This window comes from Tinamus guttatus, unplaced genomic scaffold (assembly GCF_059628265.1).
Source record: "Tinamus guttatus ecotype Peru unplaced genomic scaffold, ASM5962826v1 Tinamus_guttatus_pri_ptg000365l, whole genome shotgun sequence".
NCBI lineage: Eukaryota > Metazoa > Chordata > Aves > Tinamiformes > Tinamidae > Tinamus > Tinamus guttatus.
This window is the reverse complement of record NW_028288899.1, coordinates 399,619-421,348: the sequence shown is the minus strand read 5'-3', so window position 1 is coordinate 421,348 and position 21,730 is coordinate 399,619. Positions and strand designations below refer to the sequence as shown.

The window sequence follows — 21,730 nt, the reverse complement described above, 5'->3', positions numbered from 1 at the left end:
TTCTATCCAATCTCTTGGTAACTATTCAAAGTGCTTGAGACAAAAGGGCATTTCTTATAAAATGCGGAGTTCCTTTTCCAAAAGATACTGGTGTCTTTGTCTGCTCTACCTGAGGACAGGGGCCATCACTAAGCAGAGCTGATGAGGGAGGAAGGAAGAGATCCTTGAGCCCAGGTCTGGTGACACAGTCACAGTCACATCAGTCACAGACCCATGTCAGAATCTGGCAGGAATAGAAGATTTGGCTCATCCTAGAGGAAAGCAGGGATGTTTACGCATTTTAATGGCCCTATTTGTTGTGTGTGTGTTTCCACACTTCACAAATCTTCTGCAAAGCAGTGCGTAATAGGTGGAAGGTACCTCTTAAAAGCATCTCCTACACCAGGAGCAGCTTTCAGAGGAGCCTGCACTGAAAATATTAATAAACGTGAAGCTGTTGGATTCTTACCATTTTCGCTTCAATACACTGACTGATGAGGTGGCTTACACTGAATAGCTCCCTCCTCAGGGAGTGGTGCTTACCAAAGAGCCTTGTTAGCACTTGACAGGCTCATTTAAATATCTTGCATTCTTTGGTGCCTAATTATGAATATGGACAAAGCTGGAAGCAGTCTACATGCAATCAAAGCAATGGCGGCAGAGGTGACCGCATGGTTGTTTGCCATTACCATCCACTTGTGTGCTGTTACTCCTTGCCTTGCCCAGTCAGAGCCGCTCGGCTCCAAAATTGCTGTTGGTTTGTTGCTTTAAAAGGGCAAAGGAAAGAGTTCTTACGCAAAATTCAATCACAAAATGTTAAACTTACTATCCTTTCATGAGGATTTTGTTTTCACTTTTGCTGTGATTTCTTTCACCCTCACACATTCACAAAGAAAAAAAAATCTTTTTTTTTTTAACATTTTCTCTTTGTTTTGCAAAGTGCTTTGTGGTGTTCTTCATTGGTTGCATTTAATCCTTTGGACAATGTTTTCTTTCTTTTCCTGGCTCACAAACGACTCCTCACTGATCGTACTAATTGTATGGCATCCACTTGCTGCTTTCTTTTTTGTGACATGGGTACTTTGATGATGTCACATCCATCCATATGCTTAACTTTTAATTCAGTGCAGGCATCTCAGGGAATATCTGTGGGGGTGTGAAGAGGGGGTTCTTTAAAAGGGTTGACTCATGGGAATGTGACATTTGTGTGCCACAGCTTTAGTAGCTAAATATACTCTGGGATTGTTGTTTCCGAGCTACGCTGCATTTCTTGCCAAGATGAAAATGTGTAGTGCAACCCGTAGAGTGGGAACCATGTGTTGCCATCCTGCCAGCATTTTCATTTTGACCATTAAGGAATCAGAACTTTGTTACTGCAGAATGAAAAATCAGCTCTGATTGGGCAAACTGCACCCTCCTTTTCCTCTTCTTCTACATCTCCACCCCCCCCCCCCAAAAAAAAAGCAAAAAAAGCAAAAAAAAAAAACATGTTCCAGAGTATGTTTATGTTTTGTTTTCTTTCTTGCTGTGTTTTCAGTGTTAATTTGATTGCGTGTTTCTCACCTCTGTCCGAGCGGCTCTCCTCACCCTGCCACATCTAACCTTCCCTTCTGCTGCCATTGTACTTAGTGTCCCTCCTGGGGTGGAGGCTCCCGCGCGGGACGGGACGGGACGTTCCAAGGCTTTACCCTGCACACTCCAAACAGCTCCCTGCCCCATCCCCGTAGCATAGTCCTACTAACGAAGTGGTCAGTGCCCACACGCAGCACCCGGAGAGGCCTCTGTGAAGAAAACAGGGCGATTTTCTTCAGGAGTAACCAGCCTCACCCCTGCCCCCCATTACCCTGCTGGCCCCTCTCTACTGTCTCCTCTCCATCCTGCCTCTCTTTAGAAATGCCTGATGCTTTTCAAGTCCTGGATTCATTAGCACAAATAGAGCCAACTGTTCGGTTTTCTCACTCGCTCCCGAGATGTCTGGAGCCTACCCTTTAATCATGGTGTTGATAAATTGGTTGCAAATGTGCCTTACAATGTCTTAGTTCTGCTACAATTTCCATTCTGCAGTATTCAGATGGAGATGTTTTAGCTGGGCATTGAAAGGTGAAAGTGTAGGGTTATTCTCAGCAGGCTTAATACTTGTCTTCTTACTTGTCTCAGCACTCACGTAAGTAAAGATTACAATGTGGTCCCATTTCTTTATGAATCTTTTGTCAATATCCACACAACGAAGGTAGAGAGCTGATTGGAAACAGTATGCAATGCACAGTTTACAGAGTTTATTGTTGCTGGCGTTTTGGGATGTCAAGAATGCTACTATAGCTACTATGTCTGGTAGAGGCTTCTTTTACCCTTCTATTAACAACAGCAGAGAATTCTTATACAGAATTCATAGCCATCAACAGGAAGAGTCAGCTTATATATTTGGAGACGACTGGTACTGGGGAGCCCAAAGGCTGTCCATTTCAAAATTTGACTCCAGAAAACATCTCTTATTGTACACAGGTGGCAGTGTTATAATTTTTACTATGCTCATCACTACTCGAAAGGTTTGCCAAGTGCTGACAATGCTTGTCTCTGGAGAGTTTGCAAATGTTAGGGCAGATTCAGCTCCAGTGAGACAGAATTATGTGAAATTTCAGGTACTGTTATGATAAAGAGTGTAAATTGCTGATTTAACAAGATACTTCACAAACAGAGATGAAATGAGAGAAAAAAAAAAATCTATGGTAGAGCAAAGCTGCAGACTCTTTTTGCATAAATTAAACAACTGGTGTTCTTCATGGGTGCGATGAGTTCCGCACAAGGAAGTACATTTTGCAGAGTATATTTTTACAGAGAATGCTGTTATATGCTAAACATACACCTAAAAAGACCTAAAATATTCCAAACATGTTTTATCAGAGGAAGCAGGGAAAAGGCATTTGAAGTGGCTCAAAATTTATTAAGACTATCTCTTGAGTAAGTGTTTGCAGGCCTGAAGGGGAAGGTTGAATTTTCAAGGTGAGCCAAATATTTTGTATTTGATGCCTATCATAGTTCTGGCAATCTCGAAAGTAATTGAGTGATCCTGAAAGAAATGTGTTAGGCTAATCAAAGAAGGAGCTGCACTTATTTCTGCATTGATGAGGCCAAGGAAAAGCTGTAAACTCAAAGCATATGTGCATGGAGGAAGTTACACAAATGCACATGCTGTTGTTGCTGCTCTCTTCTGTCTCAAAATGTTGTCCACACAAACAAAACTGAACTTTTCAGTTCACTAGCCCTCTGAGGAGACAAGGAAACAATGAAGTTAGATCAGGCCTGGTTCTTCACTTTCTATAGTTTTAAGTGTTTTGCCAACAAGCTAACTAAAAGTTGTGTAAGATAGGGAGTGTGGATCTCTGATTCCGTCGCATTTTCTAAGATGTGAAATGACAGACTTGATTACTCAGAGCTGTAATTCTCCACAAAAGGATTTCATATACATGATTTAAAGTGGTGCAGGATTTAGTCCATTTAAACTGTTATAGAACCACATCCAGATTAAAACCTACTTTTCCTGTTAAGATTTAAACAGAGTTTGATTGGATGAGTCTGCGCTAAACAAAGTCCTATAGTTCTTTTTTTCTTAAAATGAGCTTAGGTTAATTAGCATTCAATTATTATCAACATCCGTCTTTATAGAGGGGATCTAATTTTTGTTTGTCATGTACAGAAACTCCTTAGGTATTAAATATTCAATTAAATATTTTCTGTTAAAAACAGCCCCATATTTAGTAGAATTTATAGTAGATATCTGCATGGCAAGGCCAGGCTCCCAACTAGCAAAGGTGAGCTCACTGTGTTGGAATTACAGGTGTCCTGTGACATATAGATGGGGGCTGCACAGTCAGGAGAGGGAACATGACAGACTTGCCTGGAGAAATGTATACTGATCCTTTCTCTGTTCTGTCCGTCCTGCATGTACAAGCTGTCTGTTCCCAGAGCTAGAGACAGCTAATCATCTCCGATTGCATACCCAAGCTTAAGCAGAGGCAATAGAAAACTAGATGCTAATTAATAAAATGGAAATTGTATATGAAGCTGATGAAAGGTGATGACTGCTGGAAGGATGTTGCTGACAACAGGCGTTCTTCAAACCTGTTTTCACTATGTTTTTGTAAGTTTTCCTGAGAAAGAAAATGAACAGACAAAGAGGAGGCTAATCTGGGCGTGCAGAAAAGAGAGAAGAAACCAAATCCATAGCCAGGGCCTTATCCTAAAGCCAATTTTAATCAAAAAGGGGAATGTATTAGAATACAAGGCAGTGGTTTAGTGTGCTTTCTCTGTGGCTCATTTTCAATTCAAGCCTTAAATAGAAAGGCTCTAGCCCATTTACTCACAGATTTTCCGTAAGATCCTTTGAAATTGTAAGGAGAGGAGCACATTCCACAGTGAGAGATGGGCAGGATCAGGAAGAAAAGAAAGATAATGAAGAGGCTTTATTACAAAACACACCAGCTGCCTGTCCTACTCACATAAACAAATGCCTACACTTCAACACTAGAGCTTATTTAAAATTTTCAGAAATGAAAATGTTTCTGCGCTCCAGTTGCAGTGAGCTGTAAGAAGCAATGGATTTCAGGTACAACTAGCAGAAGCAGCAGCAGAAGTAGCAAGGCTTGAACCAAAAGGCAAGAGACGTAACATTTATTTAGTACCCCAAAAAAGACAGCAGGAAAATGTTGTCTCAGTTGCAACTTCTAGTTATGAAAATTCGTAGTAAATGCCTAGTTCATGATGAATGAATTCTAGTTGTGAAAATTATTGATAGAGCTTTTTTTATATGAATATCTCTCCAAACTACTGGATCCTACAAGTATAAAAAGGGTAAATTTTAAAATAGAGCTCATCGTATGTCAGATGTGGCTGGAGGAGACATCAGGTATCCTTGACCTGTAGTTGTCCACCCATGTAGATTTAAAGGCAGACCATTCATTTTCAGACTGCAATGAGCAACAGCAGCCTGCCTCACTCAAACAGGCAGAAACTGTCATTGCCCCAGGACCTTGATCTACTTTTTTCAATAAAAGAGGCCACATCTAATTTGTCAAGGCAGCTGCTTGGGGTTCGGGGCATTAGCACTATTGTGTGCCGGCCATGATCCCAGCCACGTTCATCCTCAGCCGCCCGGCGAGGACGGCCCGCGGAGGAGCGCGGAGCGCCCCGTGCTCCGCGATGACCCGTGTCGTGCCCGCGTGTTTATCACGAGCTGGGAATTCGCTGTAGGGTGTGCCGGCCCCACAGGGGCACCACTCTGTCGGGAAATAGCCGAGAATAATTGGTGGGCAGGATGTTAAGGAACACCAAGTTCCATTTTTATGGCATTTATATGGAGTATAGGAGTCTTTGTGCAAAACAAAGATGCTGAATTGGCAGAAAAGAACTTGGCTTTTTAAGTAAAAGGTGTCTGAAACAGCTATGAAACTTGAGGGATTTAATAGTAGAAAACCATAAAATTGAAGGAGTCTTAAAGCACCTTTTGGTATTAATTTAATGCCAGTGTATAATTAAAATGTCAATACACTGTAAAATTGAAGATATTTGAACAATTCATTTTTCTTATATAGGATGTGTCTAGATTCAATAATAAGATTAATCAGTGGAAAAGATGTCCAGTAGTAATTTTATGACAATGTAAATGTTGACTGTCCTGTTGCAAAGTACTTTTAGTATCATCTGTGGACTGTTTATTAATTGTATGCCTCTGTACGAAGTACTACTTACGTTCTTTCACATAGATAGGCCTTGAGTGAGCAGTATCAATATCCCATTCTCTGATTTGGATTATGATTCTTACTTTTTGTACTTAACTCTCCTTAAGACTGTAAAAAAGACTAAGTTTTTTTTCATGTCAGGATGAACTGGATCTTATTGATTAACAGCATGCAGTTAATTAAAAATTGAGAGGACATAATTTAGATTTGACCATCTTAATTTTATATAATTTTAAATACAGACTAAAAATGCCATTCCATTTGGAAAGCAGTCTTTCCTATTGAATCCTTAGTTTAGCAGAGTGGTTAGGTATGTGTTACTTCAAGCTTTGCAGTGGTCATTTAATGAGAAACTCTAGTCTCTGGACCTCTATCTATTGCTGTGACTTTTGCTAGATTTTAATCACATGTACTGAGTTTTTCTCTAAGAACGTCTAAGAAAGAGGGTAGAGAAAAATGTTACTATCATGTTACTATCAAAAACACAAAAAGTCCTCCTGGCATTTTATGAAGAAGTTTTGGAGCATACCGTTGCAAATTTACCATTGTATCAACCATATCCTCTGATACTCTAGTGAGGGGAAAACATGCTGAATATGGCCAAGTTATAAGCTTCTGAAAAATGTCAGTCTGCTCATAGCCAGAAAAGAGTTGTCACAGTTGGCAAGTAAATCCCTGAGCAGTCCTATGGGCACTGTGCGTTGGTGCTGTGACCTCTAAGTGCGTTAACGGCCCAACTGATGGTCTGGCAGCTCTCCTTGCCCTGGCACTTCAGATGATAGGTCACTCTCTGCTGAAGCAAGTTTTCACAGCTCCATTGACATTAGAAGTTGCTTGGGGAACATTAAGGTAGCATTTCTGGCAAAGCTGTAACATTCAGTAAACATTTGAAACGGCACCATGTAGCACATGCATCTGCAACTTTATGTTGGCAGTGGAGAATACCCACAATATTCTGGAACAGTCCCAACAGATCTCCTCCAGACCAGTTCTGGCTTCCCATGTCTTCCGGAAGGGTTGGCTATGGATATCAAGTTATAACTCTTCCCACAACAGAAAGGATTAAGATTTTCCATAAAATGAAATTTCATATGAAAGTTCAACTTGATAACATTGACACAACTGGGCACGAACTAGGCAGGTCCTTCCCAGGCTTTCTTTTTTTAATTGAAAAATAACACCAGCTGCATAGTGCCAGCCAGTAATATGCCATCTTGTTAAGGCTCCATCCCATCTTACCCACAATTGTGATGAAGAAAATAAAAGAACAGCTGTTCAAAGAGAAGGGTAGGGGGTGGGGAGGAGAGGGGATAGGCACATTTTTTAATGTGCCCTACAAATATACTGTTATTCACTATCATTTCTCATAGGAAGAAGCAGAAGGATTTTTTCGCAGAGTCTAAAGTTCTGCAGTTCCTAAATGCAAACAGTACCAGCTCAGACAGTGAATTTAAGAGTGCAGAGAAATTCCTCCCAAATGGCAGCACACCCAAGACCTCAAAAAAATAACTCCAGAAGTTTTCTGAGATGCAATCCTGAAAAAAAAAAAAAAGTCCCAAGAACACAGTCATTCACATCGCTTAATATATTTTGTAAAAAATTATGGGAAAAAAAATGAGCAAGCTACCTGCCTCCCTCTACACAAGAATACAAGCTCATCAATCTGACTAGCCAAGCTGGGCAAGTGAAATAGAAGTTAAAATGCTGGGTAAAGAGTCAGCACCACTGACTACATTAAAGAAGCTAACAAAAGTGGTCTTGTCGCTTGATGCAGAATGGGCAATTGGTGGTTTCTCTGAGCCTGTGGTTAGCACTGGAGAAGTTTAATTTCTGCCACCCGTTCATAGCTCCCATCAAACAGCTCAACAATTCCTCATGTGTATTCGCTGCTGAATGGCTCCCCATCAGATGCTCTCAAAGAAGGGCCCAGAGCAAGGATGCCCTCCTTCCCCTCCTCTGTGTCCTCTCTCCACTGAACCCCCTGCATTCACCACAGCCTGCCCAGAGGTTTAGGCAATCACAGCTCATAATAAAGAGTATAAAGAACATTGCTCTTTTTTTTCTTTTTCAGATAACATCCTGCTTTATCTCTAAAATACGCTAGTCTCTATTCAGTGCCTTAAAGAGGTCTTACAGTCCTATCACACTTTATATGCTTTTTGTCTAGATATGGCCAAGCTAGAAGCAATGCCCTCAGACACTCAGTAAAGCTAATTAATTTTCCATACCCATGGGACCTAAGGGGATTTGTATACCTCAGTGTGAACTTCTCACATGCTGAACTGAACAATGCCAAATCAGCAAGTACTTTAAATTACCCAGCATCAAGACCTGCAAAGACAATTGTTTATCACTACTCTTGGCATGACAGCTCAATAAAACTAAATGTGCTTCCCCAGTAGTTTTGGGCCCACCTACACTGTATTTAGAAAGGAGGAAAAAGAATGCATCACCAAGAGAAAAGAGATTGTGTTACAATTTGTTAAGGCCCCAATGCCAGGAAACAGAGAGAGGCTTTAATCTCTTATGCAGAAATCTGTGTATCTGTAGATCAGTAAATGCATCTTCAGAACAGTCTACAAATATAAAAAGCACGAGTTAGATTCCTTGTTACAGCACTTGCCTTCATGTTGATTTACTGGGTGACACGGGGTGCTTGGTTCGACTGCAGCAGGGGAAAATGTTGGCTTAATGAAAAGCATGAGCAGAAAATGAACAAACACCACAATAAATCCAAAAATGGGAAGATTTGAACCAGAACTGAGTGGGGATCTGGGGGTGTTGCCTTCCAGCTCTGCAGGCGGCGAGGTGCCTTATCAAGCAAAGCTGCCTGGGCTGCCTGAGTGCGTGTTGGAGAATTTGGTTTGCACACACCGCTGCAGCTAGAGTGCTGCTGGCTCCAGGCTAACTCCCTTGGAACTTGATCCGGTACCTGTGTTTCATAATGTGCCATGGGACAAACTTTTGTTTCATCCAGAGAAACAGGTGGGCCAGTGTAAGTGCTCCAACACGTTAAAAAATGTGTGCAAACAAGAAGCATCAACTGGTTACATTATCAAAGTATAAATATGCAAGTACTGCATGCAAGAAGGAGAAAGTAGGTTAAAAAAATCAGAAAACTAAAAATTTGACAGACAAAAGAGAAAATGCTTGAAAGAAACCACCAAGGGAGATGATAGACAGAAAATTATGTGTGAGAGAGAGATGATAGCAGTATCAGGACAAGAAGTCTCTCTGGGAAATACTAGATACAGAAAAAAGACTAGCTGTAGAGTTGTTCTTGCTGCCTGTTTTGGCCATTGCTTCAGACTTGTAGCAATTCCTTAGTCATTGAATATGTTCAAAGGCAGGTAAAACTTTTTTGTCCAACAAGATGGACAAAAATAATAAGCCTAACAATCAGATATGGATGAGCTTTTTTATACCTACAGTCCCAGCATTCCCAAATATTTCTACAAGAAAAAGTCCTTTCTTTTACTGAACTCTGGAAACATGTTTTAATTTTTAAATACAGGTCTTTTGACTAAAACCAGAGCATTCTGAAATGAAGAATTAATTCACAGGGTTTGTTTTTGTCACATCGTATACAGTGCTGGGATTTGAGCGACCAAACTGATTTTACTGCTCCCTCTTTATAAAAGCAGAACTAACTTGCAGTCCAGTCATGTTCCTAACATGCACCAGCAACCCAACAGTGGGCAGGAGGACCATCTCAAAGCAAGAAGATCCATGTATATGAGTAAACCTTGTTGGCTCAGTCGCATAGTTGTTTGACATCTTAATAACTCTTTCCAAAGACCTCAGAGAATAGAGAGAATAGGGCACAGTCTTATTATTTGAATGTCCTGGATATTTAATAGATGGCTCTTTTGTTAGTTCAGCTATGACATGTTCAGTTACACAAGTAGCTAAAAACTAGCTTTTCCATTTTTGTATCTTTAAAGAAGATTGGAGCTGATTCAACAATTCATGGTTTTCAGCTGTATATATAATGTTTGAAAATTAACCCCACTTCTTCCGTAAGGCGGCTTTGAGCTTCAGTCTGCTAAGCAGAGCTGCTTATGTTGACATTCAGCAAACTTGACTTCTCCCTCTTGTGCAGAGGCCATAGTTCAAAACAGGCTGTAAGAAAAGAGAAGGAAAGCCACAGAATTTCTCAGTGACAGCTTCACTTTCCCTGACACTCTACATAAAAACTGCTTCCAGAGAGACCAGAGAGACTCTCGGCTGCCCAGAATACATAATGCCCACACCAGGAAAAAAAAAAAACACCATTTGTTCTGTGCCATCAGAGGAGCTCCATGCAGTGAAATGGGAACTATGGAGATGAGAGATTCACATTGCAGGCTACAGCAACTTTTCTGGAGCCCTGAAATCATGCATATTCAACAAAACATATGTGAATCTGGTTTAATCCAGCTGTGAAACATCCCCTGAAGTAAGCTAATAAAGAGCAGCTGGATATGTTTAAGCTCATCCCAGGCATAGTAGAAAGGTCCTAAAATGTGCACTGTGAGATTCTTTTACGTCACCAGAGGAAATGCAGCAGACTTTAAAGGCAACTTGTGTTTTAAGATGCAAAGCAGCATAAAGTTTGCCTCTGCTGAGACAAGCTACAAAAGAATTAATTTTCCTTGACATTTGGATTTTATACATCTTGTTTTAACTACAGCAAATGCCTGTGTTTTACTTTTTATAAGGGACCTGCTGTGTCTGCCTATTGCTCATCACACACAGACATCTAAAATTATCATTCCTCACTGGGAAAGGTGAGAGGTGAAAGAAAGTATTGAAATCAGGAAAATTCAAAATCAAAATAGATAATTGTTGAATGCCACCGATCAGTGGGAAAACAGTGATCGGGCACATTGTAGAGCAGAAGCTGGATTTGAGCCTAGCCACTGGGACAAACTAAACTGGGCTGGCTGCAGGGATATAATCTCTCTCATTGTTATATAATAAATACAGGAAGTTGTGTATCTCAAACCTCTCATACCTGCAAATTTACTGAATTGGTTTATTTACAAAAATCCCGCTTGCAGATATCAAGCAATATGTAAAAGCTCTACAAGCTTACTTAGAGTCTTTTTGAGATCCACTCCCACTCTATATGAAGGCAGTGCATGGGTTGTCTGAGCATAGACTGCTGGTTCTAGGCTCTTAATTTCTGTAATACTCCATTTCAGGGGAGAGCTGTTTCTTTCTAGTCTCTCAAAATTAGTAAGTGTGACCATGGTATAGGTTTGTGTGGCCACCATGACATACAGAAAAATCAGATTGCATTGAACTAAGAACAGGACACCAAAATCCTTTTTGAATAAGTTACTTTGAGGTTTGTGTGTTATCTCACATGGATATGGTGGTGTCAGTTCTTTAACCTGTCTTTATAAACAATACAAAAATACAATGCTCTGCATTGTGAGCAAAGCCATGTGTCAATCCTCTCCTCGATTCAGTTGCAATGCTCTTTGTCAATGGAGAGTCATGTTTACAGTTATTCATCAAGAATAAGGAAAGGTTATGTAATTTGGACCAGTTCAGAGGAAAAATAATAACAACTCAAAAAGCAATAGGCAAAGCCACCTTTAAGTGATTTCTTCTGGAATCAGTCTGATGAAGGACCAGAAAACCTTGACAGTGGCCTTTATGACTGATGCAATTGCATCCTTTTTCAGGCTTTGTTACATGTTACTGCAGACATGTTTAGTATTGATTTGTCTTTTCTTATTTTTGAAATATGCTTTCTTCTCATGCCTCTAATGATCCATGGGCCTTTTGTAACTTAATACATTTTTCTGTACTAAATTCATTCTTCTCTTCAAGCACATGCACCCGTCTTTTCTGTTGCTGGGTATTTCAGACTATTGGCTTGGGCAGCAGCCTTTAAGAGTATTCTGGAGAAATTTTCTTGGACAGTTTCACTCTCCCCTCTCAGCTCAGTCACGCAAAGCTTACATTTATGGACCTTTACCAATCAACAGTACAGCTGTTGTAGGGACTGAGAGGGAAGTATTTTCCAGCAGTTTTAACACTTGAGTTTTTGAGATGGTATTTTTTTCTAACTGAAAAGAGAGTCCAGGAAAATGATTACCAGGTAGAATTGCACTGAGCCAGCAAAACAAGTCGCTGCTAAGCAAGAGGAAAGTGAAGGAAACAGGTTGCTTACTTATTTCAGCAAAGTAGAAGTTCCAGTGAAGTCAATCATGGGAGTTCTAATGCACTTGTTTGCAGGAAGACCTTGAAATTATTAGCTGAATAAAAGCAATGAGATAAGGTCCCAGAAATACTTGGGAGACCCTGCTTATTCCTGGATTTGCGGTCACTTCAAATCTGTGTGTCCAGTCTAACTTCCTTTTTTTTTTTTTCCTTTTTTTTTTTTCCAACTGTTTGTTATTTGAAAAGGAAGAAGAAACCTTGTTAATACCTGCAGGGATTTTCCAGTTTAAAACAGTCTCTTATCAGCATGAGACTGCCTGTAAACACAGTTCTAATACCTGGAGACATATGTTGAAAACACATGCAGTGGTATTTCAAAATGATATTCTGAAGCCTATATAAAACTCCACTTGTAATGACCTTATGCCAGCATTCTGAATTATCTCAAGGCTAAGGAATGTAAGAGAGATACAGAGGTACATTAGGCAGAAAGGTTTCCTCTGAATAAAGAAATGAACTGCAAAGTTTTCTCCTTAAACAACAATAACAAAGAAACTGTCAGGCCTTGTGCCACTCTGACTCATTTCGTGAAATGTCCCAAGCGATTTTGTAGGTATTGGAGAGAGGAGTGGGACAATTCCCATTTAGCTAGGAGGGTGAAGTTTAAGAGAGCAATAGCCCTCACTCCAGTTTAAGAGAGCAATAGCCCTCACTCCCTGACTGGTATCGTGTTTGGCCTAGGCATAAATACTGCCATATTCCCTAGGAGCCCTTCTTCATTTCCCATCTGCTAAGCCTGAGTTTTGTTTGTGCCACCATTTTGGATTATTACTTCAGCATCTGTTGCAGTTGACTTTGGAAAAATACAGTAGGACAGCTCACTGCAGAAATGACCACAAGGCAGTCTTGATGCATCTTAATGTCTAAGATGTACCTCTTGAGGTCTTCTGTCATTTCCAGGTCACAGGTGCCTTTGTGTCACCCTGTAGCTAACTGTAGTATTCAGTGGCAGATACACATATGAACTTGCAGTAGCAGGAGCAGATATTGCTCTGTGGCCTGCTCTTGTTATTCTCACCAACTTCAGCCTGCTTGTAAAAGAGAGCAGCATCCGGCCTATTGTATTACTAAAACAGCCTCACATCAAGCTATTCAAACCAGGAAAGAAAGTCGTTTGTTTTTGTTCATCAAGCACTTGTGAGGGTTATAAGCTGGAATTTCAATTTGTATTCACTGTAAAGCATACGCCAAAGCCTAGATTTAGAAGAATGTGACTGGGGCTTTTCTTGAGGTTTTGCCATCACCGTCACTGATCACAGACGACACAAAACTATTTAGGGTTCAACATGGGAGATTTCTTCTTATATTGCATGTGCTAAAAATGATATAGCTGTTTTGTTGGATCTCTGGATATGAGGTCCCTTTCTGCAGTTGCGTGTTAATTCTTATTCTCCTGAGACAGACACATTCATCCAAAACAGAAATAAGGAAGCTAGTGATCCAAGGGTAAATAAATACCCATATGAAACCTTTCCATTTTATAATGCTGCTCTGACCTTGTTCAAAGTTATGATTTTGGCTCTTTGTTTAGTCATACTTGCACCATCTGGAGCTAATTACATCCTTGCGGAAGTGCAAGTTGTACACCCTGCACCAACTTCAGCAAAACACTTCAGCAAAAGCACAGGTTACCAAGGATTCAGATTTTCTTTTGTCTAATTCAGGGAACCTGTGGAGGGCATCTTACTTCCAATCTCTTTTCAGGTAGACCCTTGATTAGTACTACTCAGGTGCAACTTTTCAGCAGGTTGTGGGTCACTGTCATTTGCTTCTGAGAAAATGAGTCAAAGTCTTTCAGAAGTCAAAGTGTATCATCATTAATGGTTCTCCTTAAAAAGCTAGTCATTTATCTTGTTCAGGAAGGAAGTTTGGCTGGTTTAGTGTAATTTATTCTTGCCAATTTTACTTCAGCTTTTTTAGAATCACTTTATTATCCTTTAGATGCTCGTAAAATTGTTTAATCATTTGTTCTAATGTCTAATGTTCTCACTCTAAAAATTAGGCTGACAGGTCTGACACTTGTTAAGTCCTCCCGTTGGCCCAGCTCAAAGACAGATGATATGTTTGTCCTTTTCCAGAACTCTGGAGTTTGTCCATTCTCCCAGATATTCCACAGAGTCTAGAGCATCCTTTGGCTAAGTTGCTCATGTAGTCTGGGGATAAATTCCATTCTTCCACACTTCGAAACATCAACATGATCTGAATATTCTTGCCATTATTCTTTATTCTGATCAGCATTTCCTTGCCCAATTTTATTACATTTCTGATCCCAGGTAAGAGTAGAGATTTTTGCTGAAGTGAAGCTGCGAAAACAGTAAATGCTTCTATTTTTGTGTCTCTTGTTATTTGTCCTCTGTTACTGAAGTTTGTTCTTCTGACATCCATTATCCTTATTCTGTTATGCTCATGTTATGCATTCTTTAGGATAATAAACTCTATTCCGTTTGTGATTATTTCATCTTAATTACATTTCTGCCCTCAAAAGTTACTTCCTATTAGATGTAGCAGAAGATGTCCAGAACATCTTCAGCAGAATTTTCATACAGTAATACTCCCAGTGCAGAGCATGTCATACGGCTTTTGAACAGGTGTGTATGTAGATTTCTAACCATTTTGAATACCTTTGTTAGTTGCTCAAAAGAAAAAGCCTCATCTCTTTCCTCCTTATGATTCTACATGAGATGAGTGTATGCTAATTCTACACCATTGTATCATCACCTCTGTTCTTTTTTCTCTTCACCCAGAGACATTCAACAAGTCTGATTCTCACCTCTTGTAGAACACCTGAGAAAGTTTAGGTATTGTTGACATAAAATTGAACCTCTCCTTGGTCTTTTCACCATCTATCCTTAGTGAACAAGCTAGATCAATAGTCTAATCTTTTGATTTATCCAGGCACTAACTTGTCAGAACTGAAACACTTTGAAGGTTTGGAAACATTTTTCTTAATGTCCTCTCAACCAAGGTACTTGTCACAACTTATTGACAAGTTCTGCCAGAGGAAAGAATGAGTTATACACAGCAGAATAATGCGATTACATGGCAGGTCTTCTCTCTCATTAGATGAGTAAGAAGAGAGGATTTTGTATGTTCCAGACTGTTGCAACGCAGCTATGCAGTCTGAGAAAATGAATGGGAATGTTCGGAGATGCAGAAAAGAGGGACCCGGGATGGAATTACCATAAGTTGGAAGGGGAGGACAGATCAGGTTGTCTAGAAACAGAATAGCCGTGAAAAGAGGAGGATATCAGGTGACCAGGTGTCCATTTTGGTAGCCAGAGATAGTAGTACCCCACATGAGGGAAGTCCAGCTATGATTAGCAATAGACACAGACCTGGACTTAACTGGGAGGTACCTAAGTGTCAGCGTGTTTATGGCATGAGCTACAAATAAGATCTGATCCTCGCAGATGCAAAGTTTTAACCTCATCTGTACTTGAAGCTTGCTGAGTTCTATTATCACTATTACTAACAGGCTCTTTCCAAGTGTAGTGTTTATACAGGTAATTCTGTGAACAAAATCCATTTCCAGAGATTGCAATTTATTATTTAAGGTGAAAAGTCTTCACATACTAGAGAAAATAGTGAAGAGCATGTATGAAAAATTCAAAGAACATAAAATCAAATGTCATGTATTTTCACATTTGGAAAGAACAAATTTTAAAGAGCAAAGTGCTAAACACAATATTCTAAAAGTAAAATTGTTTTATTCAGAAAAACTGTTTTATAGCAACATCTCTATCAATTATATTTTATGGTTTGGTTCCATACCATCTTATACCAATCAGTTTTCTGATTCATAGTGTGTTAAGAAAGATGCTAGAAAACATAGAGCAGTAAGACTTTTCAATAGCAGATGTTCCTCAAAGCTGCGTGTCTAACTAATCTGTACTTTATTTGACTTTTTAAAAGGTAGCCTGTACATTTTTCCCATGAATTTTTCAATTTACTTCTTTACTTCTAGTTCTTTGAATAATGAATGCTAATGAAAGATGCTGGACTAAGCTTAGGCAGCTACATATTTCCTTGAGAACTGCAGAATATATAAAAGCACACACAGTGCAGTTTGTAAAGTGGCACAAACACTGTTTGCTTGCTTGCAAACTGGCACATTTTGGGGGCATAATTGGCATCACACTTCATCCCAGTGTATGAAGGCAATCACTAATTATGTTAACACTTTTGGATGTTGATTGACAACAACTGTGATTGTCAAGCTATTTCACGTTAGATTTCACTGCCACCGTGGCTGTGATAGTAGGATACTGAACATTCCTCATACTTTTTTGTTACTTAATTTTATCTGCTTCATAAACATTATTATTAATGCAGGATCAAATCTTGCCCATCTTCCATCATTATTAGATTTAAGTTAAATTTGTTGGGATTGCTTGCATAAGTAAAGATACTTGGATGTGATCCATGATAAAAGTAAATTATCTCATTAGCCTGACGTTGTGTCCCTGGCCCAGAGCAAATGTTATATATCCTTTAAGTCTACTATATATTACAGAAAAAAGCATAGACTTCAGGAAGGTTTGGTCTCAAGAGGAACTAGCTGCAATCAGACAGTCTGAAGGCCCTCATAAATTTCATAAAACACCTGCAGAATGAGCTGCATCATTTCAGGTACCCTTGTGTTGAATACACACGATCACTCATTCTGCACTGTGTGGTAATTCTGACATGCAAGTTTAAGTCAGTCCCTTGGTAATGTAAACACAACCACAGGGGCTCATGTTGTTTTTGCATGCGGTGGTGCTGGTTTGCACTTTGCATGCCATCATTCGCAGACTAGGGTTTGGCCTAAGGGTGAAAGCCAAGCAGGGAGAACCATCTCACTTAGCCAATGGGAAGCACAGGGAACGAAGCATCTGTGCTTATTTACTGCTGAGCTCCAAGTGTGTTGGGTGACCTTCCTGAGTGCACACCACCTTCTCTAACATATTCCCTCCCGGGAATGAGAGAAACATCCCTCCCAGTGACGGGGCATTCAGCTTCCATCCCATGTGGGCATTAGGGCAGCATTCCCATACCTTAGGTCATATGGGTTCAGGTTCCTCTGCAAACCAGGCAGAGTGGCTTTTTTTGGACACAAGGCTGCTGTTTTTCACCTCTGTGCCACAATTGCAAGTGATTACTACAGGCAGCTGCTTTAGGGCCATTGGAGACCAAGCCTCTGCAGTCGAACGCAGTTCCTGCTAATTGTGCTTTAACCGCTAGACCATTCTTGTCTATATAAAGCAACATTGTCTGTGAATTTAAATTACAGGGCTGGTTTCTGATGCCTTGTGGTAAGTGCTCAAGGAAAAGAATAGAAAAACCTGCCTCCTAAAAGCTGCTAGGCTTTAAAGAAGGATACTTACAGAATCGTTTAATTTGAAGATTGCCTCTACTCACATATTGTTTTCTAAGGCTTATTTTCTTCCCCTTTTTTACTGTTAAGACATTCATATGAATGTAGGATCTTAATTTCTTAAGGGGTCATCTGCTCTTGCTATTTATTCTCCTTGTGAAATCATAATCCTCTATTTGTCACTGCACAATAATTTCCATGGCAACCAGCTGTGATGTCACAAGCAGGCGATTAGGATTTCTAGAGCTGCTCTGCTTTTAAATTTAAAGTTCCTATGTTTTATGCAAATATCGCTTGTCCACCAAAATGCTGTAATTAAATAGGGAGGGAAATAGAGAAGCAACACAGTATCTAGACAGAATATTTACTTACCCAAGATTTTTGTGAGCCAATGGCAACTTTTCAATGCTCTTTCAACATGGTTTACTGAGGAGTATTTTGCATTTGTTCTAATTCCGGGCCACTAATACCTTGTCTGCCAACTACATAAAAACACATTATTCCAGAAAGACCTGATTTATGACATGAAAGATTTGTATCATCCCAAAGTCTCAGGAGGGCATTAGAGGTACATTTTCTGTCTTGCTGTCTCTCCTGTAATAAGAACATGGTTTACATTTCCCCCAAGCATATGAGGTTTTTAATGCCCTTGCATTTGCACACTCTCTGGAGAAGGGAGTGGGGTAGATGCTCCTTCAGTTCCTCCTAATCAGGCACTTTCTGCTCTCTGTTCAGCATGAAGAACAAAATCAGAAACGAGAAAGGGCAAACTAGGTGCTCTGCAGTCGTGTTTCATTAACACTGCTGGCTTAGTGCATAACTATGTCAGTAAAGCAACTCTCTTCAGGAGTTCCAGGTGTTGATTAATGCTGTGTTAGAGATTTCAGATTGCAGAGAAGATGCCTTCTCTGACAGCAAATGCTAGGAGAGGAACGTAAGACTTGACAGTACTCTCCAAGCTCAGGGCCACAAAATGGTCAGAGCTTTCAGCTGAAAAAGCATAAGCTTCAGCATGGAGGTCAGCTTGTCCACCTGTCCAGAAAAAGGGAGAATTTTTAAATTAACCTCGTGAGGACAGCTGAAATCTAGAAGAATCAATATGTTTCAGCACTGGTCCTCTTATCATTGGTGGCTATTTAAGCATCCTCCTGAAGCTCAGGCATGTGACACTGACTTCTAAAACACATGACAATGATAACAACCTGACTCGGAGAGAAAGAAGCTTGAAACAACGTGGGATGTGCTCCTCTGGTATTTGTAGAGCTTCTGTCTCCTTTATCTAAAGAATTTTCAATGTGAATGATTTACAGTAGTAAAAACTAGATGATAAGCATTTTATCTGAGGAGAAGAAACAATAGCCCTAACACTTTTGAAGTCAGGGGAAATTTGCCCAAGCCTAGGGGTTCAAACTGACTGCAGCCTCTGCAAGGACATTCTCTCTCCCCTCCTCAGTGTTGTAGTGTCCAACCCCAGATCTGAATGCTGCAGTGAAAGCCTAGTGCTATGCAAGTAAGACCTGACTGGCAGGTACAGTACATCTCTAAATTTGGGCAAGCTTTTAAGCTTACAAAAAAAATCACCTTGCAGAACACAAACAAGCCTCCCAGGTGGTGCCTTTGAGTGGAGCAGCTGATGCCAAGAGGCATTTCCCTGTCCTTGCTTTGTTTAACCACTGTGTGCTGTTTATTGCAGGAGTGATTCGCGAGAGTTATCTGAAGGGTCATGATCAGCTGGTGCCGGTCACCCTGTTGGCCATTGCAGTTATTCTTGCTTTTGTCATGGGTGCCATCTTTTCGGGAATCATAGTGTACTGCATCTGTGACCATCGCCGCAGAGACGTGGCAGTTGTGCAGAGGAAGGACAAGGAGCTGACCCACTCCCGCCGCGGCTCCATGAGCAGTGTCACTAAGCTCAGTGGCCTTTTTGGAGATGCTCAGTCCAAGGAGCCAAAGCCTGAAGCCATCCTCACACCCCTGATGCACAATGGCAAACTGGCTACCCCGGGCAGCACTGCCAAAATGTTAATCAAAGCCGACCAGCACCATCTGGACTTGGCCGCCCTGCCAACGCCTGAGTCTACTCCAACCCTGCAACAGAAGAGGAAGCCCAGCCGTGGCAGCAGGGAATGGGAAAGAAACCAGAACCTCATCAATGCCTGCACAAAAGACATCCCCCCAATGGCTTCACCAGTGATCCCGACCGACCTGCCGCTCAGGGCTTCTCCCAGCCACATTCCCAGTGTGGTGGTCCTGCCCATCTCCCAGCAAGGCTACCAGCATGAATATGTTGACCAGCCAAAAATGAGTGATGTGGCCCAGATGGCTGTGGAGGACCAGAACGCCACCCTTGAGTACAAAACCATCAAGGACCATCTCAGTAGCAAAAGCCCCAACCATGGGGTTAACCTGGTGGAAAATCTCGACAGCATGCCGCCGAAAGTACCGCAGCGGGAAGCTTCCCTGGGGCCCCCGAGCACCTCGCTGTCACAAAGTGGGCTGAGCAAGCGGCTGGAAATGCATTCCTCTGCTTACAGCGTGGACTACAAGAGAAACTACCCTACAAACTCGCTCACGAGAAGTCACCAGACGTCAACCCTCAAACGCAACAATACCAACTCCTCTAACTCGTCCCACCTCTCCCGAAACCAGAGCTTCGGCAGGGGCGACAACCCACCGCCCGCCCCGCAGCGAGTGGACTCCATACAAGTCCATGCTGCTCAGGCACAAGCTGTGACTGTATCTAGACAGCCGAGTCTCACTGCGTACAACTCGTTGACGAGGTCGGGGTTGAAACGTACACCCTCGCTAAAGCCAGACGTACCTCCCAAGCCTTCCTTTGCCCCGCTCTCCACATCCATGAAGCCCAATGACGCATGCACATAATCTCAGTGAGGTTGGGGGTGGGGAGGGAGCAGCAATTAAGCAGAGTTTGCCCTGGAAAGCCAGTGTTCTGCAACTGCATCGCTCGCTCCTCTGAGAAGATGGTGGTTGCTAAGCAGAGGATGTGTTGATTCTGCTCTCTGGGAAAAGTGGAATATTTTTTTAAACCCGAGCCATATGATCCATGGTTAAAGGTTTGCAATTGCAGGACTCACCCCCCGCAACCCTCCAGTTCCTTGCTCAAAAGACTAACTCTCCATCACAATCATTGAGCCAAAAGCACACAGGTGAAAAGATGACTGTGACATTTCACCCCACTCCTCCACAACTGCACAGCGCATTCCTGAACTGGGAAAGAGTGCTCTGAAAAGCAAAGCAACCAATTAAAAACAAAAGAAAAACAAAAACAAGGAAGAAAAAAAACAATAAAAAAAGAACAAAGAACCAAGAAAATTGAAAAAAAAAAAGAGAATCCATTGATAAAGCTAACTCTGACTTAACAACGGCAGAAGTTTACTATGTGCAGGTACTGTGAAATGCCCACCAGTGTTACAGCCATTCGCTTAAAGCAGGTAAATGCCATGTTGGGCAAACTATATCATAGATTTCTGCTACTCTTCTCTTTTAACGAATAACATGTGACTGTTAACTCAAATAACTCCTATTATTTATTGTTCAGCTTTTGGTTTTTCCTAAGGAAATTACTTCTTCATATCATCCTATGAGCAGCTCTTCAGAAAAGTACATGAAAGTAATACCTATTTAACGTGAAATCCATTAACTGGAGCAATTAAAACTCTTATTTTTCCAATAGATTCACTGAATATGATGGAGCTGGAATTTTGAACTTTGTGTTTGGACTGCCTGATTAGCTGGAGAAACTAAAAGGGGATATTTTATTTAAATCTCTCAGTTAATTCGCTGGCTAGGCCTCTGACCTAAGACAGCAGCAAGCAAGTCCCGCAAGTTCATAACTTCTAACGCAACTGCAAGAGAAACTCCTAAAAGCCGCACGTCTGTGCACCATTGCTATCAACATGGCTTTGTCAGTAGCTAATACTTTCTGTGAAGGCACCAGCTTGTGATGTGCCATCTCATTTCACCTTGCATGTGAGACGGCAAACAAAATCCACAAACGGTGTGAACTAGTTAATATGCCGGCTGTTACCATGCATAAATTATGGTCTTATCACACGGGTTTTTCGTGGGATTATATCTGTGAATAGCCTGTTTTCTTCCACATGTAAATTTGTGCCTTACACCCTCAGTTGTGTATAATTGTGAGCTGTAGTACGTAAAACCTTTTTCTTTTCCCCTTTGAATAACGCAAATATTTATTGAGCCTCCCTCCTCAAGCCCCCTCAGGAACTGGAGTAAAAACGTTCAGTTGGAGGAATGTAGTGGCGATTGTCCTAACGCCACGTCCCTCAAGAAATCAGGCGAGTGCCCTAACTCCGATTCGGCTCGACGTTCACGGCGGTGCCAATCCTTCCCTCCAGCCGCCGCCGGAGCCGTGGGCTCCGTCCGGCCCGGGCGCTGCCCTCGCTCCGCGCCCCGGCGCGCG

At 41.3% G+C, this 21,730-nt stretch overlaps 1 protein-coding gene across 3 annotated transcripts in view; it reads left to right on the top strand.

Moving 5' to 3' along the window:
* Positions 1-21,475, top strand: part of SEMA6A (semaphorin 6A) — a 112,104-nt gene extending 90,629 nt beyond the window's left edge. For all 3 annotated transcript variants that reach the window (XM_088530302.1, XM_088530301.1, XM_088530300.1), the window contains one exon: positions 18,980-21,475. In XM_088530302.1, coding sequence (XP_088386428.1) covers positions 18,980-20,169 — 1,190 coding nt within the window. In that variant the 3' untranslated portion in view covers positions 20,170-21,475. The remainder of the gene's footprint in view (positions 1-18,979) is intronic.
* The last annotated feature ends 255 nt before the right edge of the window (positions 21,476-21,730 follow it).